Source organism: Brachionichthys hirsutus, chromosome 2 (genome assembly GCF_040956055.1).
Source record: "Brachionichthys hirsutus isolate HB-005 chromosome 2, CSIRO-AGI_Bhir_v1, whole genome shotgun sequence".
In the NCBI taxonomy this organism is placed as follows: Eukaryota; Metazoa; Chordata; class Actinopteri; order Lophiiformes; family Brachionichthyidae; genus Brachionichthys; species Brachionichthys hirsutus.
Genome location: NC_090898.1, coordinates 11,834,000 through 11,855,436, shown reverse-complemented (window position 1 = coordinate 11,855,436; position 21,437 = coordinate 11,834,000). Strand labels below are relative to the sequence as shown.

The window sequence follows — 21,437 nt, the reverse complement described above, 5'->3', positions numbered from 1 at the left end:
ATGAGCTGTACACATGAATTAAAGCAAACACAATTCATGAACCAACCTCGTTGCTGTTGTAAGGAATCATTGCCTCTCTAATCTGTGTGTAACCGCAGTATCATTTTCTGGGAGCTGTGTGACCACAGAGAGTATCTTAGCGACCTCTGACCCAACCTTTGGCTGTCCCAGCTTGTGCCTGATGCGGAAAGCCACATATGGCTCTATGGGGTGGTCGGTACAGCACCAACACCATCCTGACATGTCAGATACTGTGGGAATCGTCCTGTGGTAAAGAGAATTATTGGGTGTATGCGCTTTGCTCTCTCAATTCAGAACGTTGTAGTCAGGGTCGCGATAACAAAATAGCACACAGACAAAATCACTCGATCACAAAAACATACACATGGGATAAATCTCCGGCCAGTACTCATCTCATTCCTCGAACTGAATTTAGAAATGTGAACTGTTCTCTTACCTTAGCTAACTAAATATAAACAACCCCCCCCACCCCATAGGTCAGAGCATCTCACAGCGGTCTAAAACTTCTCACAGACTGTCCGTCACACTGACGTCAGTAATGCATCCCTGCTTTCTGTCTTCAGTGTTTCTTAAAGGGGCAAAGATCAGACCTCGCACAGAGACCTGTTTATCACAGGATGGGCTGTGTGACGAAGGCAGAAGGGCAAATGAGGTGGGTGGGAGTCGGGAAGGAGAGCTTGTTTTCAAAGGGTCACCTCCATGAAAACTCTCAGCCAAAATCAGTGGCCCTCCGGGGTTCTGGTGAAGAGGACATGGTATAAAAGATCTCAGTTATCAGGCCACACAGGCAGTGTCAGTTTTCAGAAATTCAGATTATATAAACACACTGGGCCAATTCATTTGAATAGATTCACAAAACCAAAAAAGATTATTCTCATTTTTATTTATTACTGATACCTCCAGTCACCATGGGACTACTGATCGTCTACTGGATGTGCTTAATTGCTCTATCATCGACCACGAGCCATGCCTTGAGAAGGTAAGAAAACTTCAACGTCACAGACCTTATTACTCTGTTTGCTGAGGTATTTGTGAAATTAGTAGAGAGAAGCACAAAAAGTTGCGTGTGTGCTGTTTTCAGTGCTGGCTTTACATGCAAGTTTGTTTTTGATATATTTATCCGATACGTCTTTGTAAGAGCGTTCATCTCCTCATTCACAGATACCTGTTGTTATGCTTGGAGGTAAATTTTCCAAGGCTTCTCTTGTGTTCCCAGAATAAGCCTGAAGAAAATGCCCTCTATCAGGGAGACGCTGAGGGAGCTGGGAGTCTCTGTGGAGCAGGTGTTGACTGAAATGACCCAGAGGAGCACAGATGGCTCCAACAGCGGAACAGTTCCCACTGTTCTCACCAACTACCTAGATGTAAGACAAACAGAGGCTTTAGTTGCATCAGACTTAGGATCAGCATGAGTAATGCTAAAACAATTCATATAAATATTCATACATGATCAAAGGGGTTTTATCTGCTTGTAGAACATCAGAAATCCTATTTTAAATGCAGATTTTCCTTGTGTTGTAGACTCAGTACTTTGGGGAAATCAGCATCGGCTCTCCGGCCCAAATGTTCAACGTGGTGTTTGACACAGGCTCAGCAAACTTGTGGGTGCCCTCGCAGAGCTGCTCTGCTTTTTCTATTGCCTGTTGTAAGTGTCCACACATAATAGTCTCCAACACTGTACAAGAACTACACTGAATTACAATGTGCAACAACAATGGCGAGGACCCATTATCCTTGTCTTGATTAAATTTTGAACTTTTTAGTTACTCACAACAGGTACGATGCCTCAAAATCCTGGACTCATGTTGACAACGGCACCGGATTTTCGATCGAGTATGCCTCTGGAATTATCAGGGGATATCTGAGCGAGGATGTGGTAGTGGTGAGTTCAAAATGAGCGAGGAGGATTATCTTCTGCTGCTTTAAAACTTTGAACTTCAGATGCTTCTCTCCCTGTAGGTTGGAGGCATTCCTGTAGTGCAAGTGTTCGCTGAGGCAACCTCTCTGTCTTCTATGCCCTTCATCTTTGCCAAGTTTGACGGAGTCCTCGGGATGGGATACCCAAAAGTGGCAATTGATGGCATCACTCCGGTGTTCGATCGCATCATGTCTCAGCATATTCTCAAGGAAGAGGTGTTCTCTATCTACTACAGCAGGTGGGATGAACTGAAACACAACACCTTCTGCACCATTTTGCATGAAACCGCTGCTTCAGGTGAAAACCTAATGTTGAGATTTGCTGTAAAATGGAAGGAAAGGCTTTTTAACAATTAAGTCAAGACTTGAGTTTTAGAAACGAGTGCATCATTATCTTTATTAAACACCTGCATATTGTTAGATCTTACTTAGAGGTGAAGCGGGGCAGGGGGGAGAACAAATTAGGATTGTACTCAGCTATAACCCAACACAGTTTCTAAATGATTCTGCTTTTGCCAAGAGTCATTACATTTTATGAGTCAGTTAATTGTACTGGCAGGAAGAGGAAAGCATTCATGGTGATGTAATGTCTTTAGGGACCCAAATCACTCCCCAGGTGGAGAGCTGGTTCTCGGCGGTACAGACCCAAACTACTACACTGGGAACTTTAATTATATGGACACCAAGGAGACTGGAAAGTGGGAAATTGTCATGAAAGGGTAAGATCTGTGTTTTTGTGTTGGGTGCGGGTGGGTCCATTCATTTGCTTATCTCTCATAGCTTCTCACATCATTCCAGTGTTTCTGTGGGAACGCAGATGCTGTTTTGTACAGAAGGCTGCACAGCTGTGATCGACACGGGCTCCTCCTACATCACGGGCCCGGCCTCTTCCGTGTCTGTGCTGATGAAAGCCATCGGAGCACAGCAAGATGAAAGCGGAGTAGGTGTCCACACAGTCAACATGGTTTTCTCACAATTAACAGTCGCACGGAATCAAAAAGAAAAAAAAAACTGTTATCGCCCTCTGTGTTTGTGATGTTTATTAGTACAAAGTTAGCTGTGACACCGTGAAGACGTTGCCCAGCATTGCTTTCCACCTGGGTGGCCAGGAATACTCACTCACACACGAAGATTACATCCTGTGGGTAAGCAACGTGACACTGAATCAATAGCTGAACATAAGGGTGACGTAAATCCATCCATTACTTGTGTTATTCGAGCACAGTTTGGAGGTACTCTACTCCTCTGCGTTTAAGTTACAAATGTTATTCGACTTCTATTATTAAGTTCATTTGATGTTACATTCCAAGCATTTGATCACCATGAGACCTGACGTGCTCTTAGAGATTAAAGGCTTTGCACAGGTGTTTCAGTTATATAACTGATGAGACTTGTTCAGGCTGGTAAAAATTTCAAGAGTTCACATCTGCAATAAAAATAAGGTTTTTTCCATTTCGTGCAACAGAGCAATCATTACAGTAATAGCAACACTAAAAAAAAAAGGGCTTGTTATGATACAATTTAAATTTTTTTGTGGCTTCAGCAATCACAGATTGAAGGAGATGTCTGCAGCGTCACATTCAGGGGCTTGGATGTCCCACCCCCTGCTGGTCCCATTTGGATTTTGGGAGCCAACTTCATTGCCCGCTTCTACACAGAGTTTGACCGTCGCAATAATCGCATAGGATTTGCTGTTGCGGTCTGACAGGAAACTAAAGTTAAATATTGACGCTTTTCTCTGTCATTTTTCTGTATCTTTTCTGTCATTGGCTTGTTTTTGAGTTCTCTCATCAGCTGCCTGTTAGGATTGCATATGTTTAATAAAATGGTAAACAAGAATGCATTTTAAGGGGTATCCTACTCCAATATCTTGTAAATCCTACTTTCCCATATTTTGCACTGACCACCTTGTGAACATTTGTTTTCATTTACTACTAAATGCAGAATTCATGTTTTTGAGAAACATTGGAAATCAATATTGTACGAATATAACACGAATAAACTTGTTTGTGAGGGTTCACATTCTCGGATTCACTCAAGATTGTATCATTTACTTTGAAGTCTGTTGAATGCATTCTTTCACGATAAGACAGCTCAATCTAAAATGTGTAACACATTGCTGTAAATGTAACAGATGCAACTGATATATTTCAAGCAGCTTGAGACAGGGGCAGCAAAAGAATAAAAAACAAAAAAAAGAATTTAACCTTTGACCAGAGATCAAACCCATCTGTTTGCTCTGATGACAGTTCAAAATGTGTTTGGAAATCTTGACACACGTATCCCACTAAACATGTGTGGCCTATTATGAAGTTCAAAATACGACAGGGTAGTCCAGATTGTTGAACAAATGACTTTATCTATCGGGCAAAAATAGGACAGAATCTCATAAACGTCTTATTTTCCATTTCCCAAATATTTGTCTCATATTAAAAAAAAAAAAAAGGTGATTCAACCAGTGGGTCACACAGTACCTTATAACTAAAAGCATTGAAATAATTACCGTTGAGTCATTAAAATAATCCCTTATTTTAGTTATATTACCAAATAAGAAATGTAAATTATAGTTTTAGGTGCTGCACGGTGGCGTAGCGGTTAGCCCTGTCGCATCGCAACAAGAAGGTACCAGGTTTAAATCCTATCTGTGCAGAGTTTGTACGTTCTCCCCGTGTCAGCGTGGGTTTTCTCCGGGTCCTCCCACATGCAATTTAGGTGAATTGATCATTTCAAATTGACCGTAATGGAAGGGTGTGTGCGTAAATGGTTGTTTGTTTCTGTGTGGCCCCCCCACCCCCTCATTGAGGAGTGATTTTAGATATTTCATGTGGCTAATTTAAAAGACTGCTTCAGAATGGGTGAGAACCGCAGCCTGGAAGGCGAATGAGAGGCAGAAAGCGAGTCAGGAAAAACAGCATCTGGAGCCAGCATAGTATGACGTCTCTCAGTGAGTTATGAGATTGTTCTCATCAACTTGGAGAGTTGGCGACTGTTGGAACTGCTGTTGTCCTGACTGAACCTGCCATGTTTGATGACCTTCACCACTTAATTTGTCATTGAGGATATTGGAACTATTTCCTTGGAGAGTAAATATGGAAGATGACGATTTCCACTAACGGAACAATTGCAAGCAGTCATCCAATTATTAAATTGTTAATAAAGGTGTTGGTATGACGTCCGTCCTTTGCTGTCTGCTATAGTCTCTGCAGTATCATTAGCAAGGCATTGGAAGTAATATTTTGTTAATGAAAGTTTTATTTTGTGGTGTTATACTCTACAGGGCGGTCTAACAAAAATAGAGACCTAACTACCAGTCACTAGTCATGTGTTATTGCAATTTCTTCCATGACAGTTAGCATGAACAAATGTTTTAATGAAAATGTAGTTGTTTTTCATGTCTTGCTGAGCTGCTATGTCAAAAATCAAACATAATTACAGTCAAGTGGCGTGCGATGAGGTTTGTGGCTGGTGAGGAACTGACTCTGTCTGAATCAGATTTATAAAGATTTATGTTTCATGTATAAAAATGTAATAAAAATATACACTGCATGTACTTAGATTTTTGTTGTGGACTGTATATATTATACTAATATATAATTCACTGCACAGCAGTGTGTGCATATATGTGTCTTACCTTTACTTGTAAATTAAGTCCATACGACGATACTTCTGGATAAAAATCTCAATGGCTTTGTTGTAGAACTCTTCCTCATGTTCTCTGAGTTTTAAAAGTCTCTCTGTCTCAATGGAGATAATTGCTGTTGAAAATTGCAATGTACATTTAATGTATTTGGTGTGACAGTGTCATCATTTATTGTAATATAATGTAAATTAATAAAATCTATTGATGAAACCCTATGGTCCCCAAACCAGACCGCATCCGGCCCCTGGCTACGCCTAAAAATTCTGTCCATAAAGGTCATGAACAGGACCGGTGATAAAGGACAGCCCTGCCGGAGTCCAACATGCACCGACAACACGTTTGACTTACTGTCGAGACTTTCTAATAGCGCCTGAGGAGCATGATACCCCCTGTAGTTGGAGCACACCCTCCAGTCTCACTTCTTGAAAAGGGGAACCGCCCAGTCCCAGACTGTCATTCGATGCTACAGAGATGTGCCAACCAAGACAGTCCCTGCACATCCAGGGACTTAAGATTCTCAGGGTGAATCTCATCCTCCTCCGGGATCTGGGAGAAGTTCTCCCGGAGTTGGGAGTTGAAGACCGTACTGACAGAACTGCCATCTTATCGCGGTGGGGGAGTTTGAGTGCCCGAATGATCCCAGGGGCCATGTTGCCAGGAGTTCATGCTCCCGCTAGAGTTTCCCATGGCAAGCAGGTCCTGGGTGACAGGTCAGACTAAGAGAAGTTCGAAAACCCATATGAGAGAATCAAAAACAAGGGCCATGATGTCGCCCGTTATGGCGCAACTGGGGCCCCAACTGGGGTATGCGAGCGCCTGCAGCCGGGTCTCTGCTCACAGGGACCCGGCACAGAGCACACATTGGAAGCAACATTTTATCATAGTCCAACCAATATCATGGTTGTTATTTCCTGTTTTATTTTTTATTTGAAATTCTTATCTTCTGTAGTGATCTGTGTTGATTCTGCACTTCCTCTGTCTCTGTTTCAGCCTTTGATCATTTTATTTATAGATCATTCCCCCTCTATAATTGCTCTGCCTCATATTTGTTCCATGTGTCTGTAGTCTCCTTTCACCCTATTTCCATATCTGCTTTTCCACCTGTTCCCTATTCTGTTGCCCTCACATTTCCAGTGTTCTGTGGTGTACAGTGTAAGTTTTCCCTCTGCCTATGGTGTTCGCCTTTGATTTCGTATTTTTTGTTTTATTATTTTGTCATTAATTTTTAGTGTGCTTTATTTCGGTAAGTAAATCAACAAACTACAAAGAGCCTGCCTTCGCTTTTGGTGTCTGCATTTGGGCTCTTATCATTTTACTGACATTTATGTTTTTTGATCCACAGCATTTCATCTGCAACTTAACGCACACTGACAACCACAGTGGTGAGTACTGTTATCAGATCACATGGCTTGGATTTTTTTCAAAGGTTTTGTGCTCCTTGTAGCAAAACTTTAATTTGATTTGCGGTCTGGGCAACGTGCGGATGTCAAATTTTGTTTGTGGCAGTCACGAGAGAGGAATATGGTCCAAAAGTACTTTGATGTATTTGTGTCTTGCTTGTTTCCCCTTAACTTGACATTAGAACTTCCAAAAAGCCCTGTTGTGTTTGGTATTGGTAAACATTTATGTCCACATGGTTAGAGCCACACTGTTCAGACTACCATAGTTCTGCATCTGATGCAACTTTTTGGCACCATGAGTGTGTTGAAAATATATGAATGTCAACATTCACACAGTTTTCAATTTCATTTATTAAACATTTGTGCTTATATTATAGGCTACATTTGATTGGATTTTTCCAAACCTCTCATTGGATTTCCCGGCCCACTTCAACTGTTGCATTGATTTGCAGTGATCTTTATTGTTGGGATTATTCTTAATTTGAGGTGTTGTATCATTGGGATCAAGAGATTCTGAGATGTTGTCTGCATGAAGTGGATTTACCACCCTTTTGAGTTTGTGGATCATTACTTTTCTGAATTTCCAGTCCATCACTTTACTATTCAGTTTATCAAAAGATCGGCCTGAGCAGTGGTCAGTGGTTCTAAAACCGCCCTTTCTGATTCATTCATTACATTTGCAGCATCAGATAAGATTTGGAGTAGGAATTGTGCATTATGCTCAAGCCAATTTGTATTGCTGTCATAATAAAGTTATTGTCAATTTGCTAGGGAAAATTATAATTTGTTATTGCTATGGTTTTCATCACTGATTAAGCGTGCACATCCATGCCCTGTTTTCATTTGTGCACACATTTAATATCCATGATTGAACAGTGCAAAACACATTACACAATATCAGACACAACTTAATTACGTACTTTTACTTGCATATCTTGATGTTTACGCACACTACGTCACTGCCAGAGATGATCTGGTTTGTCCATCTGTAGATTTACCCACTGGCTTATTTTTATTATAAGGCTGCTTCTTCGAGGACTTTTTCTTGCTTCTTGATCTTCTTCTTCGTCCTCTTTCGCTTGTCCCATCAGGGGTTGCCACATCAAATCAACCTTTCAGTCCACTGTTTCTTAACCTGGGTTCGATCGAATCCTAGGGGTTCGGCGGAGCCTCCACCATGGAGGTCAAGACACACCCGACTCATCGTGTCAATTCGTGATGACACGCCCCACTTGGCCGTCATTGGCTGCAGATGATCACGTTACATTGCTTGGCCAATCAGTGCTGTGGGGAATTTAGTGCACCGACATCACGATATACGGGGCTTTTGCGGAGCATGCGCCATTACAACGTGCGACTGACGTGGTAGTACGTCGTGTGATTTATTTTGTAATATTTTAATCCATACTAACTCTGTCGAGCAAAAAAAGAAAGTGGTTGGACGACTACGTACAACATGGAGTCACATGTATGACGGAACGTGATGGAAGTCAGCGTCCTATCTGCATGATTTGCAATACCAAGTTGAGCAACTCGAGTCTCGGAGATGGGGAATACAGGAACACAATGCTTGCTGAATTCAAGGTGATGAGAGCCAGATTCGATGAAAAGGCCAGTCTGCCTGCTCTTGGATTTGTACCCATTAACAAACCGATCCTCGCAGCATTGTACAAAGTTGCTTACCTGATCGCAAAGCAGGGCAAGCCACACATCATTGGTGAAACACTCGTAAAACCAGCTGCATTAAAGATGGCGAATCTGATACCCGAAACAGCGGCTGAAGTTTAATTATCCAATATTCCTCTTTCAAATGAAGCCATCAGTGACAGAATAGTGGACATGAGTAAAGACATCTTGGCTTGGCAAAATCCAGCCTTCAACTCAACGAGACCACAGACGTTGCTAAGCATTCTAGTCAATTGCATGCTTAATTCTGGCAAAGTTTTAGGCCGGATGCCAATCCTGTGTCGTGAAGTTGATCTATCACACTTTTGACTTTGTGGATCAGTAAATAGCTCAAATAATTTTCAATCCATCACTTTTAATTTTATTCAGATTTGTAAAATATCTGTATTAGAAAATCCTCTCCTTGTGATTCATTAATTTCCTTTTCAGCATCAGATAAGCTTTTTTTAAGTAGTAATTGAACATAATGCTCAAGCCAATTTTTGTTGTTAGCATTAGAAAGTTATTAATCAATTGGCTAGGGAGGATCAGTCATTGCAATTGCTATGGCTTTCATCATCACTGATTGCAGTTGCATATCCTCGCCAAGCTTTTATTTGTGCACAAAAATAAACACACACATTCACAATCATAATTGAACAGTGCAAAATAATTTACATATTGGACAATGATTTATCACAAACTTCTACCAAAAGGTTTTTTTTTCACTCCTAGGTAGGTCTTCTAACTGTCTGTTCATTCAGTACTGAAATCGGACATAACGTCTTAAGATGCAATTTTTAGTTTCTGCTGCTTGGAATCGGACGTCCCCAGGTTTCAGAGACGTGGTCTCAATGCAGCTAAAACTACTTTATTAAATGAATTAAGGCACAGTTGGCTGAAAATTACTCACATAATTCCTATTCATCTTCTCACTTGTTCATGAAACTAATGAAAAATACAAACATTCAAAAGTCTTGGGAATTAAAGACTGACCGTTGAAAGTTATTTATTCGCAGTGGAAAATTCTGTGTTCGCACAACATTGTTCCTGATACAATCTTTAAAATAAAATGCAGTAATGCAATATAATTGCATTTCTTTTTCCAATCATGAATTACATTCAATGAGAATTAAAGGCAATTTTAATAACCTAGAACTAATACAAGATTAGACATACAGTATTACTTCCGTGTCTACATTTGGTCATCACAAGGCAAGAAGAAAGACAAGAAGGATGCCAGGGCGGATTGTCAATATATTTGTAAAAAGACTATGCACTCATCTTCTGAACCGCTATAAGCACCATGACGCAGACATCTGACTGTTGTTCTGCAATCGGTCTATGTTTTTGTATCAGCCCCTACCAAATAAACCAATAAGTAAAACCATTTGTGGTAATCCGCAATGGTTGTTTCAGTAGCAACTTGGCTTCCCTTTAGGGTTTGAGGATTTTCACCTCTCATCCTAGAGACTCATGATTCATGAAGCATTACAGGTTTTTAAAATCCTCTGATTTTGAAGGTCACATGTTTTTAATTGAACTGTCCAGCACTATTTAGGGTTATTAAGGATATTAAGTGCACAAATACCTACTTGAGAATCATGTGATCTTTATTATCAGTTCCCTTTGATTCAAAGTGAGGATGGCAGTGAAACTGTCTGGGTCACGTCTGACTCCAGCAGTTACCAGGAACAACGTCCGACATCTGGCAGAACCCTCAAGCGCCAGGCCTCTGGTGGAGGACAGAACTTGAAGGAGACATAAAAAACGGATAAAGCTGGGGTAGATCATCAGAAATTTTGTCTGACTTGTAATTTACAGTACTTGGTCTGAGCCATGACTTGACTTGCTTGAATTACAGCAGGGACTCAAGCCATTTTTCTTATTTTTTACCACTTCAAACTTGGAAGATTAAGAGGTCAGACTTTCACATGTGTGAATTTTCCCCAGCGCTGGTGTGAGATTTAAATTATTTGGATTATATTATCCTGCATTGAATATTGTGTATGTTTTAACATCTTATAATTGAATTTGCAAAGCAATATTTCCCCATTTGAATCCTGGGGCCAATTCTTTGTTATTTTTTTATCACAAGAATCTCACAAGCTGTTTTTATGTCTGTGCAGGATAAGGTCAGGTCTAAAAATAAAAAAAAGGAGAAAGCACCACTGTTCAGATAAGCCTTCCTTTCATCACAACATGATATGATCATTAGCCAATACATTCCATAAAAGGGAGTTCAAATAGTCAAAGCCCAATATCATTCTGATATCTCATTTGTATTTAAAATGCAAGCTGCTTTCAGTGCTGACTTTCAAGAAAAGATGTTGTTGCTGTTCATTTCAGACTCCCACAGTTTTCACATTTGTTTATTACTTAGACTGAACATAATGAAATTATGCAGTTTATCTGCAATCCATAAAGCATTTTAATGGAGTAAAACTGCCTTTTTTTGTGGGGCGTTGTGTCTCCTAAAACAAAGGAGAGGTGGGAGGGCTTTAAAAAGGGCTGTCTGTCAGCTGAAGCAGTCTGTGCGGGAGGAAGACTACAGGCGATGTACTGACGAAAACAACCACATGACAAAAAGTGTCACATTCACATAAGAGCAAAATATTTTCTGTGGAGTGGAACTGAATATACGAAAAGGATCTTTTTTGCTTCAATGTGTGTGACAAAGGAATCTGGTGTTTTCCATTGTCAAACACTTACCAGATGACCATCCTTGTGTCAACCCTGAATCAGAGCAGAGCTAAGGTAAGTAAGAATTTTGTTTTCATCACTCTTGTAAAAAATACTCAACAATCCATTAATAAAAGTGCATGCTTATAGTGGGTGCATGAAGACTTTTGAAAAAAACGAATTATGTGGCAATCTAAATCTGCATCATGTGTTCCTGCATTTGCAACATACTACTGCCGTTAATAGTAATATTAGATTACAGTCGTTGCATTATATACCAACTCTGTTCCCAATCACACGGTTGTAAGCATGACAGTCCGTGAGATCACAGACATGTTCTTCTTTTAGGTTAGGAATTATTTCTTTCTGTTTTCCATTTCAATAACCATGTGCTAAATGAGGAACATTCAACATTATAAAATACTTCTCATCCCAGCTGGATTGAAAATAATTGCACTGTATTTGTTAATTATTCTTATAAATCAACCATGTAAAAATAGAGCAAATGTTTTTTTATAGATTACATCTGTTGGGTGGGTTTTTTTATTATTATTGCAAACACTGCATCAAGTCTATTGAATTACCGGTAAGAGGAAGACTAGAATAAATCTCAAGTGTGAACATTTTGCTTGCAGTGGGACTTTGAGACAAAGGATTCAATTCATCTGAACTTTAGTTTTATAGTTGCCCATAGACCTTTTAATAACAAAAGTCATCAGTTGAAGGGCCCAAGCATGTCAGACTTCCACAAGGAAACTGGCATTAACGTAGCGTCAAGCCAGGTTCTTCTCAGGTCAAGCACAATTAAATACCTGTATGGTCTATGACTGGTACTGTGGCGATTGCCCACTTTCTTCCTGAAGCCAGATACTTTTTCATTTCAGAAGCTTAACTGTGATACACAATAATATGTTCTGGGGAAGAAAGAGTGCTTCTCAAGCACATTAGAAAGTTGATTTTGGATGGACATGTGAACATTATTCATTCAAGTTTGTTCCTTTAAGTTGGCACCATTGGTTCAAAATTCCACTTTGTTTGGTTTTCCTTGTAAAGCACTTCATAGGACAGATCTCTTAAATCGCCCTCTATTTATGAGGAACACTGAATGAGAGACACTGTGGACTGTTTCTATTGAGATGGCTAATGCCCAGATGCTACACTTGCCCTGAACATTGCCATGGAGGAGAGATATTGGTTAGATGCATTCCTTAATTTTCCATTTTAGTATGCTTTGTCCCTAATGAAAAAAAAATCTAATAATAATGTGCTGAAGCAGGGATGAAAATCTACATTTTGAGGAGCTGTTGCTCTAATTTAAAATAAGGCCGTTCCACCTTAATTTAGAATTTTATATAATATGGTTGATTAATCAATCACATGTAATTTTGTTACATTGTAATTATTACATTGTAATTTTGTTACATTGTAATTATTACATTGTATTTTTGTTACATTGTAATTGTGTTTGCAGCTTAATTGTAACAGACAAGTGTCTGTATAATTAACCACACTGTTAGTACAGTGGTACCTCATCTCGCCTTTCTATTTTGAGAAGGGTGAAAAACAACCCACCACCGTGTTTAGCAGAGGCGAAAACACCCTCAGTGAACTTTTTTCACCCTGAAATTCGATTACATTTCCTGGAGTGGCACAAACATTGGAAAAAGTGAAACATTACCTTCGTACACCACCAGGACACAAACTGTTTTATGTTTATTTTCACAGCGCAGTGAAGCAATTATTTATACCTCAGAAAAATCACCAACACACACACACACACACAATTTGTAAGAATGTTATGACCAATTTTGTGTTTTTGGTGAATGTCAGTTTATTTCTTAGATTTTTGTGTTTAATTGTTTTTTTCACTCTATATTGATGGTTAGCATAGCCACACTGTATATATATATATACTATGCTAACAACATATATATATATGCATCAACAACATCAAAGTTCAAGAAAAGGCCAATATATGTTTTCGTTTCATCAGGCATAAACCCAATATGTTTGTTTTTGTTTTTTACTCCTCAGAAACAGCTACACCATAGAGAATAAATTAACTATTGTTTGACCAACTTTAGCTTTGCAGGTCCTTGTATTGTTGACGTGAACAGTAACATCATGTATTGTGACCGTTGCAGGTAAAGTGTCTGTGTGTGCTAGTGTTCCTGAGTTTGCCTCTGACTATGACGGAGGTCCCTGGTCCATGCAGACACTCCATCACAAGGGAGCACCTGCTGACTTTCAGGCATCTGGTAGGTGCTGAAACAACAATTACAACACACAGTATATTAGCAGCTGAAATAACATAAGAAAACTACTCTTAGATTGTACGGGTCATGCTGAAATGTCTTTTGTTGCTTCTGCAGATGGATAACCAATTGAGAAGTGGGTGCACAATAACCTACACATTTATAGAACGGAGAAGTTTGGTAAGGTGACGTTCAGTTATTGGACTCTGTCCTGTCAACCCCTTTCCAGTATTCCATCAACTGTACCATGCTTTCCTGATTACTACCCTGTTATATGATTTTGAACAGAGCAACTGTTGCTTCATAAAAGCTGCTTTACCCTGGATCCTGGAGCTCCTCACCACCCATTTTAAATATAGTCGGGGCTCAGTCAATGATGGCTATGTCCAGTCCCTGAGAGCGCTCATCCTCAACATCTACTCTCAGAAGTGTGTGCCACAGATTAATGAAGAGGTTGAGGTGAGCGTGTCTTTCTGAGTGGTCAACTTGAAGGAACTGCTCAGTGGGAGGAGATGAAACATTTAACTGTGCTTTCCTTGCTGCAGGATATGCCAGAGAGTTTTGAGATGCTCTATAGAGGGTCTCCGTCAGAGGCACTGCAAAGGGCTTCAGAGGTGCTGGCTCTTTACTGGGAGCTGGTGACAATGCGTGACATGTCAGTCAATTGGAGGTGCCACCATGAATATATAGATGCCTTTGGCTCTACGACAGAGATGTTCATAGAGTCGGCCACGGAACAATACACAGGTTGGAATCTCATTGCTTTGGAAAGTTCTATGACGTCTTAAGCAGCTGTTTTGTTTCACTTGGATCACAACATGTATTCTTCTGCAGAAAGTTATGGCAGGAACTCAGTGAAGGCCTCACACAGAAAGCCAGTCAGAGACCTCTACAAACTTGGCTTCATCACAGCCTCTGTCTGTGGAGGAATGGTGTTTGTACTAACTCTCTATTGTCTCATCACACAAAAGGTATTGGTGTGTTTCATTTTACTTCCTACAACTCAGATAACCTAATAAAGTATGCATGTCCAGTTATGACCAGTAAAGCAGGTTTTGAAAGACTAGGAGGTGGATCCCAAGATGCAGGGACGACAGGCACAGGATACAGTCTGTAATGTCTTTAATAAAAGTAAGCTTTTTGTAGACAAACAAAAAACACACAGCAAATTATGCAGGGAACAATAGAGAACAGAGTGGTGTTCAAAATGGGGGGGGGGGGGGGGGAACGAACTAAAAGAGAAGCAACAAAAAGGGTCAAAGCCTCCTCGAGGAACAAAACTCTCACAGGAAAAAAACTGGAGAACACCAACAGTGGAGGGCAGCCCGCCATCTCAAGAATAACAAGATCACAGGCGTGCCGGTGAAACAGTAGCGTGCACGAGTATGGGCAAAAGCATGCGTTGATGAGGGTTGCTTGTCAAGCACCAGTTGAAGTAGTTGAGGCGATTAGTGGAAATTAGAACCAGGTGTCTCGCAGTTGAGATCAGTCAGACAGCCCTCAGCTAGCGTATTCAAGTTGCAACGGCAACACGTATAACCATAAAAACCAGAAATAATTAGCGCTCAAATATTCTCAGGAACTAATTAAAACAGGCCCAATCATCAGATGAGGTAAACATTATGCTCTGAAATGGGTTACAGGACTGGGTCAAAGTAGTAGTTCCTGATGTGTGTTTCACCGAGAGGTATGAAGTATTGCACGCGCGAAATACATCAAGATCGACATCAAGGACGACACATAGAACGGGAGAGCCTGAAAATACTGACGAAACAGAGAAGATGTTGTGGCAGAGAACTGTCCAGAGAGTCAGGTCCAAAGAGGCAGGAGCTGATCAGGTGAGATGTGTAACAGGTGTGTCTCATTTAGTTCAACAATGCCTCTGCAGGTGTGCAGGTGCAGAAATCAACCAGCAGCAAAAGTCACCATAGCAACCCTCACAAATGGGGTTTTAAAGGTCCCATATTATAACATTTTTCCACAAGTTAATGCAGTTCCCAAACATTTATATGAAATATCTGTGACAGTCTTTGGTCAAAATAGCAAACAAATACTGCAGGACAGCGTCTGTCATTTATGAGCACGCGCGCATGCACGCTACCATGGTAATCAGTGAGGTGACATTTTTAGCAAACAATAAATACATTTTAACAATTTTCGCCAGAACATTACCACAAAATATTATCTTTATCCACTCCGTTCTTCTTCTTCGACTCGTGCAGGAGACAGCGGGAGAGCTGGACGTGCTGAGCGCAGTCAGGGAGAAAAAAACAAACAAACAAACAAACGCAGGCAAAAACATAACCACCTCGGTGGAGGTAATTAATGCAACGCCTCTAAATTCTCTCCCAACATAAATCCAGGTGCAAGTGTAATCCGTGACCAATTGAAATCATTTATTTTACATTTATTGTATTGAGAGCTTAAGATCAATAAGGAAAAGGCCCGGAAACAGCTGTTTCATAATTATATTTAAAAAGCAATAATGCTCTGATAAAACACCAGCAGGAAAATCCCTTCTGTAAATTGCAACTTGGCCTTACTTATTGTCGTCCTCAGAGAAGTATTTGGGCACAAGATAATCAGACGACCGTTCACAGTCTCTGGAAGAACGGCAGTCAGGTGATGCTGCTAAATGATTGAGTCAGAGTTTTCAGAAGTCTTTCATGTTTTATTGAAAGGCAAGAATCTTGATTACAAGAGGCAGGGGATAGAGCATGGTTGGCACAGTACACCAAAACTGGATGACAGTATCGATAATCTACAGCATGCAGTAAGTCACACTGGAGTGCCTCATGAGTGGCAAATTAACTGGAGAGAAATACATCAATTATATCAGTCAATCAATGATTATTTTGCTTCAGCAATGCAAGAGTCTACTCGCAATGTTCCTGTTATGGTCTCTCTTAGTAAGTCTTTTTTCAGAAATGTGTTCTGCGTGCTGATGTAGTAAACACATCATGTGATGTTGTGCACTCTTTTTCTCATCTTCACAAAGCATGCCAGTGTTTTCATTTCAAGTTTCCTTCATTTCAGAGCTTACATAACACCACATTGTTCAGTCTGTTAGTTCAGATGATCAGGGGTGAGGATTTTACTCATTAGCTTGTTTGTCATGAATCATTATATAACTCACAGATGTGCTGTTTCGGACTGGGTACAATAATTCTGTTGAGGCACCATTGCCCTTTCTTGTGCCCCTAGTTAAAATCAAATTCCACGTTTTAATTAGATAAAATGAATGGTTTCTCGAGATGCTTTAATGTGCTCACGTTAAAGTAAATAATCGTGTGTTGTTGGATTTAACCTTTGTTGTCATGAGAACTTGATAACTAAGTCAGGATATAATTTCTTTATTTTGGGGGGTTATATGGTTTGGGTTTGCCATTGCTACTTGCATACAGAGATTCCTTTGGATTTTCAGGATACTTTAATGATATTTGCACTTTACAATTAATACATTCTTGCACTATTTTCCACTACACTGTTACACAGACTGGTAACCTCCCCATCCTCATTTCTGAAAGACAGTCTCTCTGTATAATATTAACCTAACCTTGTCAGATGCCATTGCCCCAACTTTTAAATCTGCAGGCATGAAACTCAAAATTGACATATAATTTAAAATACAAAATACAAAAAAAAATGACATTTCTAGTTTGCAACATTTTGTTACAAAAATAACAAAATAAAAATAATCACAAAAATAATAAATATGTCACTGAGAACTGAGATCTGGACCCACAATGCAGACAAAAGTAGTGAAAAAACAAAATGGTTTATTATTTGAAAGTTGGAGTGGCTGGGTCTTTGGAGGCGTCCAGAGGTTATCCTGGCGAGTCGGCAGAAACGGAGTGAGGCTGGGTCAGGTGGAGTGGTGTGCAGGGTCCAGAGGAGTCACGGCAAAAAAAACATGAACGCGTAGGCAAGCAGACAATCTGGTGATGAGTTGTGAACTGGGCTGGTGTTATATTCAGAGTGGAGTGAAGGTGGCTTGATTGCTGATGGCTGACTCCGGCTCCGCCCAGCTCCAGACAGACACACGCCAAGGGGAGAAAAACAAAAGCAAACAAAAACACTGGGATCCTGACACAATGTTTAAAAAATAAATGTCAGCAAAAGATGATGTGACTGACCAAGTTACACTAAGTGGTAACTGTCATTAACATGTGCTCACAATGACACACCGTGTTTGTAATAACATCGTGTCAAATAAAATGTCACCCTCTCTTATATGAAAATTAACGAAACTGGCAGGGAACAATGGACACCAGTGAGTTTCAGTGTTGTTGAAATGTTTGCGGTTACGGTAATTACTTTAAATTGCTCTGAATGCAGACTGAATAGTGTTTGATGGGCTGCATGTTTCAATAGAGATAAAATCTTATGCTTACCGGTAGTCTGCTGGCAATCGTTTCTTTTCAATATTTGATCCCTCTCCATTTCCTGTCTCACATTGCACTGATGTGTGAGTGAATGTTACCTAGCCAACACCATCTTTAATCAATATCATCAGTGCATTCAGTGAGAATGTGTGATTACAGGTGGATGGAACATCTTAAAGAGCTGTGTGAGAACATGGACAACATCTGTGAATGCCTTACTATACTTTACTTTAAAAAGCTGCTTTTACAGCATTACTTTTTCCCCACAGCTAGAATTAACAAACGCAATTAATTGTCCCACATTTCAGAAAAATGTTTATAAAAAAAAAGGACTAGTAAAACTCTAGGCTGTTGTTTGATGCAGATTACTTCCTAGTTTGAGGAATGAGGTTCATGGATAAGTGGTCAAAGTGCAATTTGGCAAATTTGGAACCCTGAACACCAAAGTTGTGACCATATGGTGCAAAGATGGCAGGGTTCACGTCTACTGATTAAACAGACATACATTATTTTCGTCCAAACAAGCATTCATGCTATCATCCTTTGATTTATACATGCAGTGCCATGTCATGATTATTTGTTCTGTCTCTTATCCAAATATCTCAATAATTACACAACCATATTTTTATTTATACAAGAGTCAATTGAATGCTTTGTATTTCTCTAATGTTTTATGCATTGCACAATAATTAAACCACTATTTGGTCATCATTCCTCTTTGTAAATATTTTCCACTGTGTACAAATTACTTTACACGAAGATGTTTTACTTTCCAGTGCTCCCTTCCACTTGGACTTCCTTAATCCTTTTGCACTCCTCAAGTTTACTACCCTCTGGACACCTTTGTGGCAAAAATGGACACAAACAAAAAACGGATACAAAATCATACATCAATATTTGTATGACTTTGCTATCTAATGCTTTTTGTCACGTTTATTGGATCTATCTTCTTCCCCGTCAAACATCATAACAACATAAACGCTCTCCCTACACTTCCTCTCCACTCCACCATATCCACCCATCCACTCTTTTGACCTCTTCTCATTCTTCGTTCTTTATTAGAGTACTAAATACTTGTTCTATATGGTCATAACATTGCATTTCCTGCTGTATTTATAGTATTTGCGGCTCCACCTGCTCTAAAGAAACAGTGCACTGATAGTACCAATCAAACTTTATTAATCAATATTAAAATGTCTTCATGTCAATTGAACTGCAAAGCACACACCAACCACTTCTTAATTTCCATTTGCCAAATTTTTATTCAGTGATGATGATTGTTACAAGGATCATCTGTTCCTTTATTATTTGTGGTGTGAGTATTTTGATGGCACCCACATCACTAAAGACAGGATGCTGCAATGAATAAAGTGACTTAATGGCATTTGAAAGTTATTTATTAAATTAGATACATGTATATTTGCATTTGCAATTTGGTTGGTTTTATTTAATTTAATTGTAATTTTTTTCAAACAGAAAATCCACAACTTTCATAGATCAAGATCATACACAAACACAAGGTAAGGACATGTTGAATTATAAAAATAATCAATAATATTTTAGTTTTTGAGATAATCCATTTAATTTCAATTCATTAAAAAAATTCTAAATGATGTATAAAATGCGTAACAAAACTGTTAGGAGCAGAGAGAAGACACATCTTATGATGTCTGCCCCTTTTACAAATTAATTTTTAATCCGCTGACATTAACTACATTGTTCAAAATACCTGCACTGACAATGCAACACTTTCAAACCACTCCAGACAATTGCGCATTATCCACATCCAACTCTTTGCTCTCAGCACCATTAGGTGTTTAAGTTTTATTTATTTACAGTATTTACGTCTTTTCTTTTCTAATCTAATGTCATTTGGATTACAGCAGAGACCTGCAGGACGTAGAAGTGGAGTGAGTATCATTCTGACCTCTTCAATTCAAATTGACTACTGGAGCTGAAACAAAACAGTGCACAAAATTTTTATTTGTCTTGTTTTTTTTTTATTTAAAAATATTTTCTTCTCTCTCCTTAGGTAGTAAAGAGCTCGTTAAGTTGCAGGAGACAACACTTGGGGAGCTGTACATTGCATCCTGAGTTGTGAACATGGCACTTGGTAGTTAAGTGAACATGTTTTAATACTATGCACTTGAGTATATTGTAAAATGGCACACGTCATCAAAAATGTTGCCGACCCCTCGTGTAATGCATAATAGCCAACTATCTAATCTGAAACATTATTTTAACTGGGAGCAAAAATGGTCCTTATTTGAAACAATATGCTATGTATATTACGTTTCTGTGTTGTTTATTACAGTTTTATTTGTGCACTAGTCATGTATGTTGAGGATGGCACTGTGGCACAGTTGGTGGTGCTGTTGTCTCACATCAAGAAGGTTTCAAGTTTGATTCCTTTCTGTGCAGATTTTGTATGTTCATCCAGTGCCTGTGTGGGTTCTTGTCGGGTTCTCCGCTTTCCTCCATCATTATTTTCCTCCCAACCTCTGTCTCTTTAATCTTCGAGGAATCTGTCAACATTTATGGGAATACAAAGCCGTCTGGAAACACTTTTACTTAGATGCAATAAATACCACAAAGTACCAGTACTGAATTCCCCCTCGCCTCCCAATTAAATTTTTTTTAAACATGACTCTCTCTCTTCTTTTCTGCGAAAAGGTGTGTGTTTAAATTCACCAACAATATATTTTTAAAAACCAGTTATACCACATAGCATAATTGCAGTCTTGAATCCAATATTCAATCAAATTCAGATCCCTTTCGAGGAGGAACACATGTTCTTTATTTGTTAAATGTACAAACATTTGATCACAAACCTTTAAGTGTTGACATTGATGGCAAAAATCATTTACAGCCTATAAAATCAATTTAATCTATAAAGGAAACAGCTCAAACAGCACAGTAGGCTAAAACTTCAACGATAAGAATCACTGCTGCTCAATTTTTTTAATGATCTTCTGCCACATGGTTGTGGCAAAATAAAAATTGGTTTGGAATCAGCAGATTGGGCGGCCCGGTGGCGCAGTGGTAAGCACTGTTGCGTCACAGTGAGATGGTCGCAGGTTCGTCTCTGACTTGTGGCCATTCTGTGGAGAGTTTGCATGTTCTCCCCGTGTCTGCGTGGGTTCTCTCCGGGTTCTCCGGCTTCCTCCCACCACCAAAAACATGCAGCCTAGGCTGATTGGTGACACTAAATTGCCCGTAGGTGTGGGTGTGTGTGTGGCTGATTGTCTGTCTCTGTGTTGCCCTGCAATGGACTGGCGGCTTGTCCAGGGTGTACCCCGCCTCTCGCCCATTGACTGCTGAGATTGGCTCCAGCTTGGCCCGCGACCCGATGGTGGAATAAGCGGTTGGAAAATGAATCAGCAGATTCAATACAGGCCGAGTTTATCATGTCAAAAATAATCAAATCAGACATGGTCGTCACCTGCTACAAATTATTTGGCACAAAGACCGG

General features: G+C 39.7%; 2 protein-coding genes across 2 annotated transcripts; both read left to right on the top strand.

The window, feature by feature from the left end:
- The first annotated feature begins 929 nt into the window (after positions 1-929).
- On the top strand, positions 930-3,643 carry ren (renin). Its single transcript, XM_068744856.1, has 9 exons — positions 930-1,000; positions 1,238-1,385; positions 1,543-1,666; positions 1,785-1,903; positions 1,981-2,177; positions 2,535-2,657; positions 2,737-2,878; positions 2,985-3,083; positions 3,482-3,643. The coding sequence occupies exons 1-9, from the start codon at positions 930-932 to the stop codon at positions 3,641-3,643; spliced, it is 1,185 nt and encodes a 394-aa protein (XP_068600957.1).
- A 7,715-nt stretch (positions 3,644-11,358) lies between these two features.
- On the top strand, positions 11,359-19,879 carry csf1b (colony stimulating factor 1b (macrophage)). The gene is made up of 8 exons (XM_068752130.1): positions 11,359-11,400; positions 13,470-13,583; positions 13,698-13,760; positions 13,869-14,039; positions 14,126-14,327; positions 14,415-14,551; positions 19,442-19,485; positions 19,852-19,879. The coding sequence occupies exons 1-8, from the start codon at positions 11,359-11,361 to the stop codon at positions 19,877-19,879; spliced, it is 801 nt and encodes a 266-aa protein (XP_068608231.1).
- Positions 19,880-21,437: the final 1,558 nt, after the last annotated feature.

Excerpts from the sequence above, each read along its gene's own strand:
- ren (XM_068744856.1), top strand. The coding sequence starts at position 930 with ATGGGACTACTGATCGTCTACTGGATGTGCTTAATTGCTCTATCATCG. Across the intron at positions 1,001-1,237 it reads ACGAGCCATGCCTTGAGAAG|AATAAGCCTGAAGAAAATGC; the intron begins GTAAGAAAACTT and ends TTGTGTTCCCAG. Across the intron at positions 2,658-2,736 it reads TGGGAAATTGTCATGAAAGG|TGTTTCTGTGGGAACGCAGA; the intron begins GTAAGATCTGTG and ends ACATCATTCCAG.
- csf1b (XM_068752130.1), top strand. The coding sequence starts at position 11,359 with ATGACCATCCTTGTGTCAACCCTGAATCAGAGCAGAGCTAAG. Across the intron at positions 14,040-14,125 it reads AGATTAATGAAGAGGTTGAG|GATATGCCAGAGAGTTTTGA; the intron begins GTGAGCGTGTCT and ends TCCTTGCTGCAG. Across the intron at positions 19,486-19,851 it reads AGATCATACACAAACACAAG|AGACCTGCAGGACGTAGAAG; the intron begins GTAAGGACATGT and ends GGATTACAGCAG.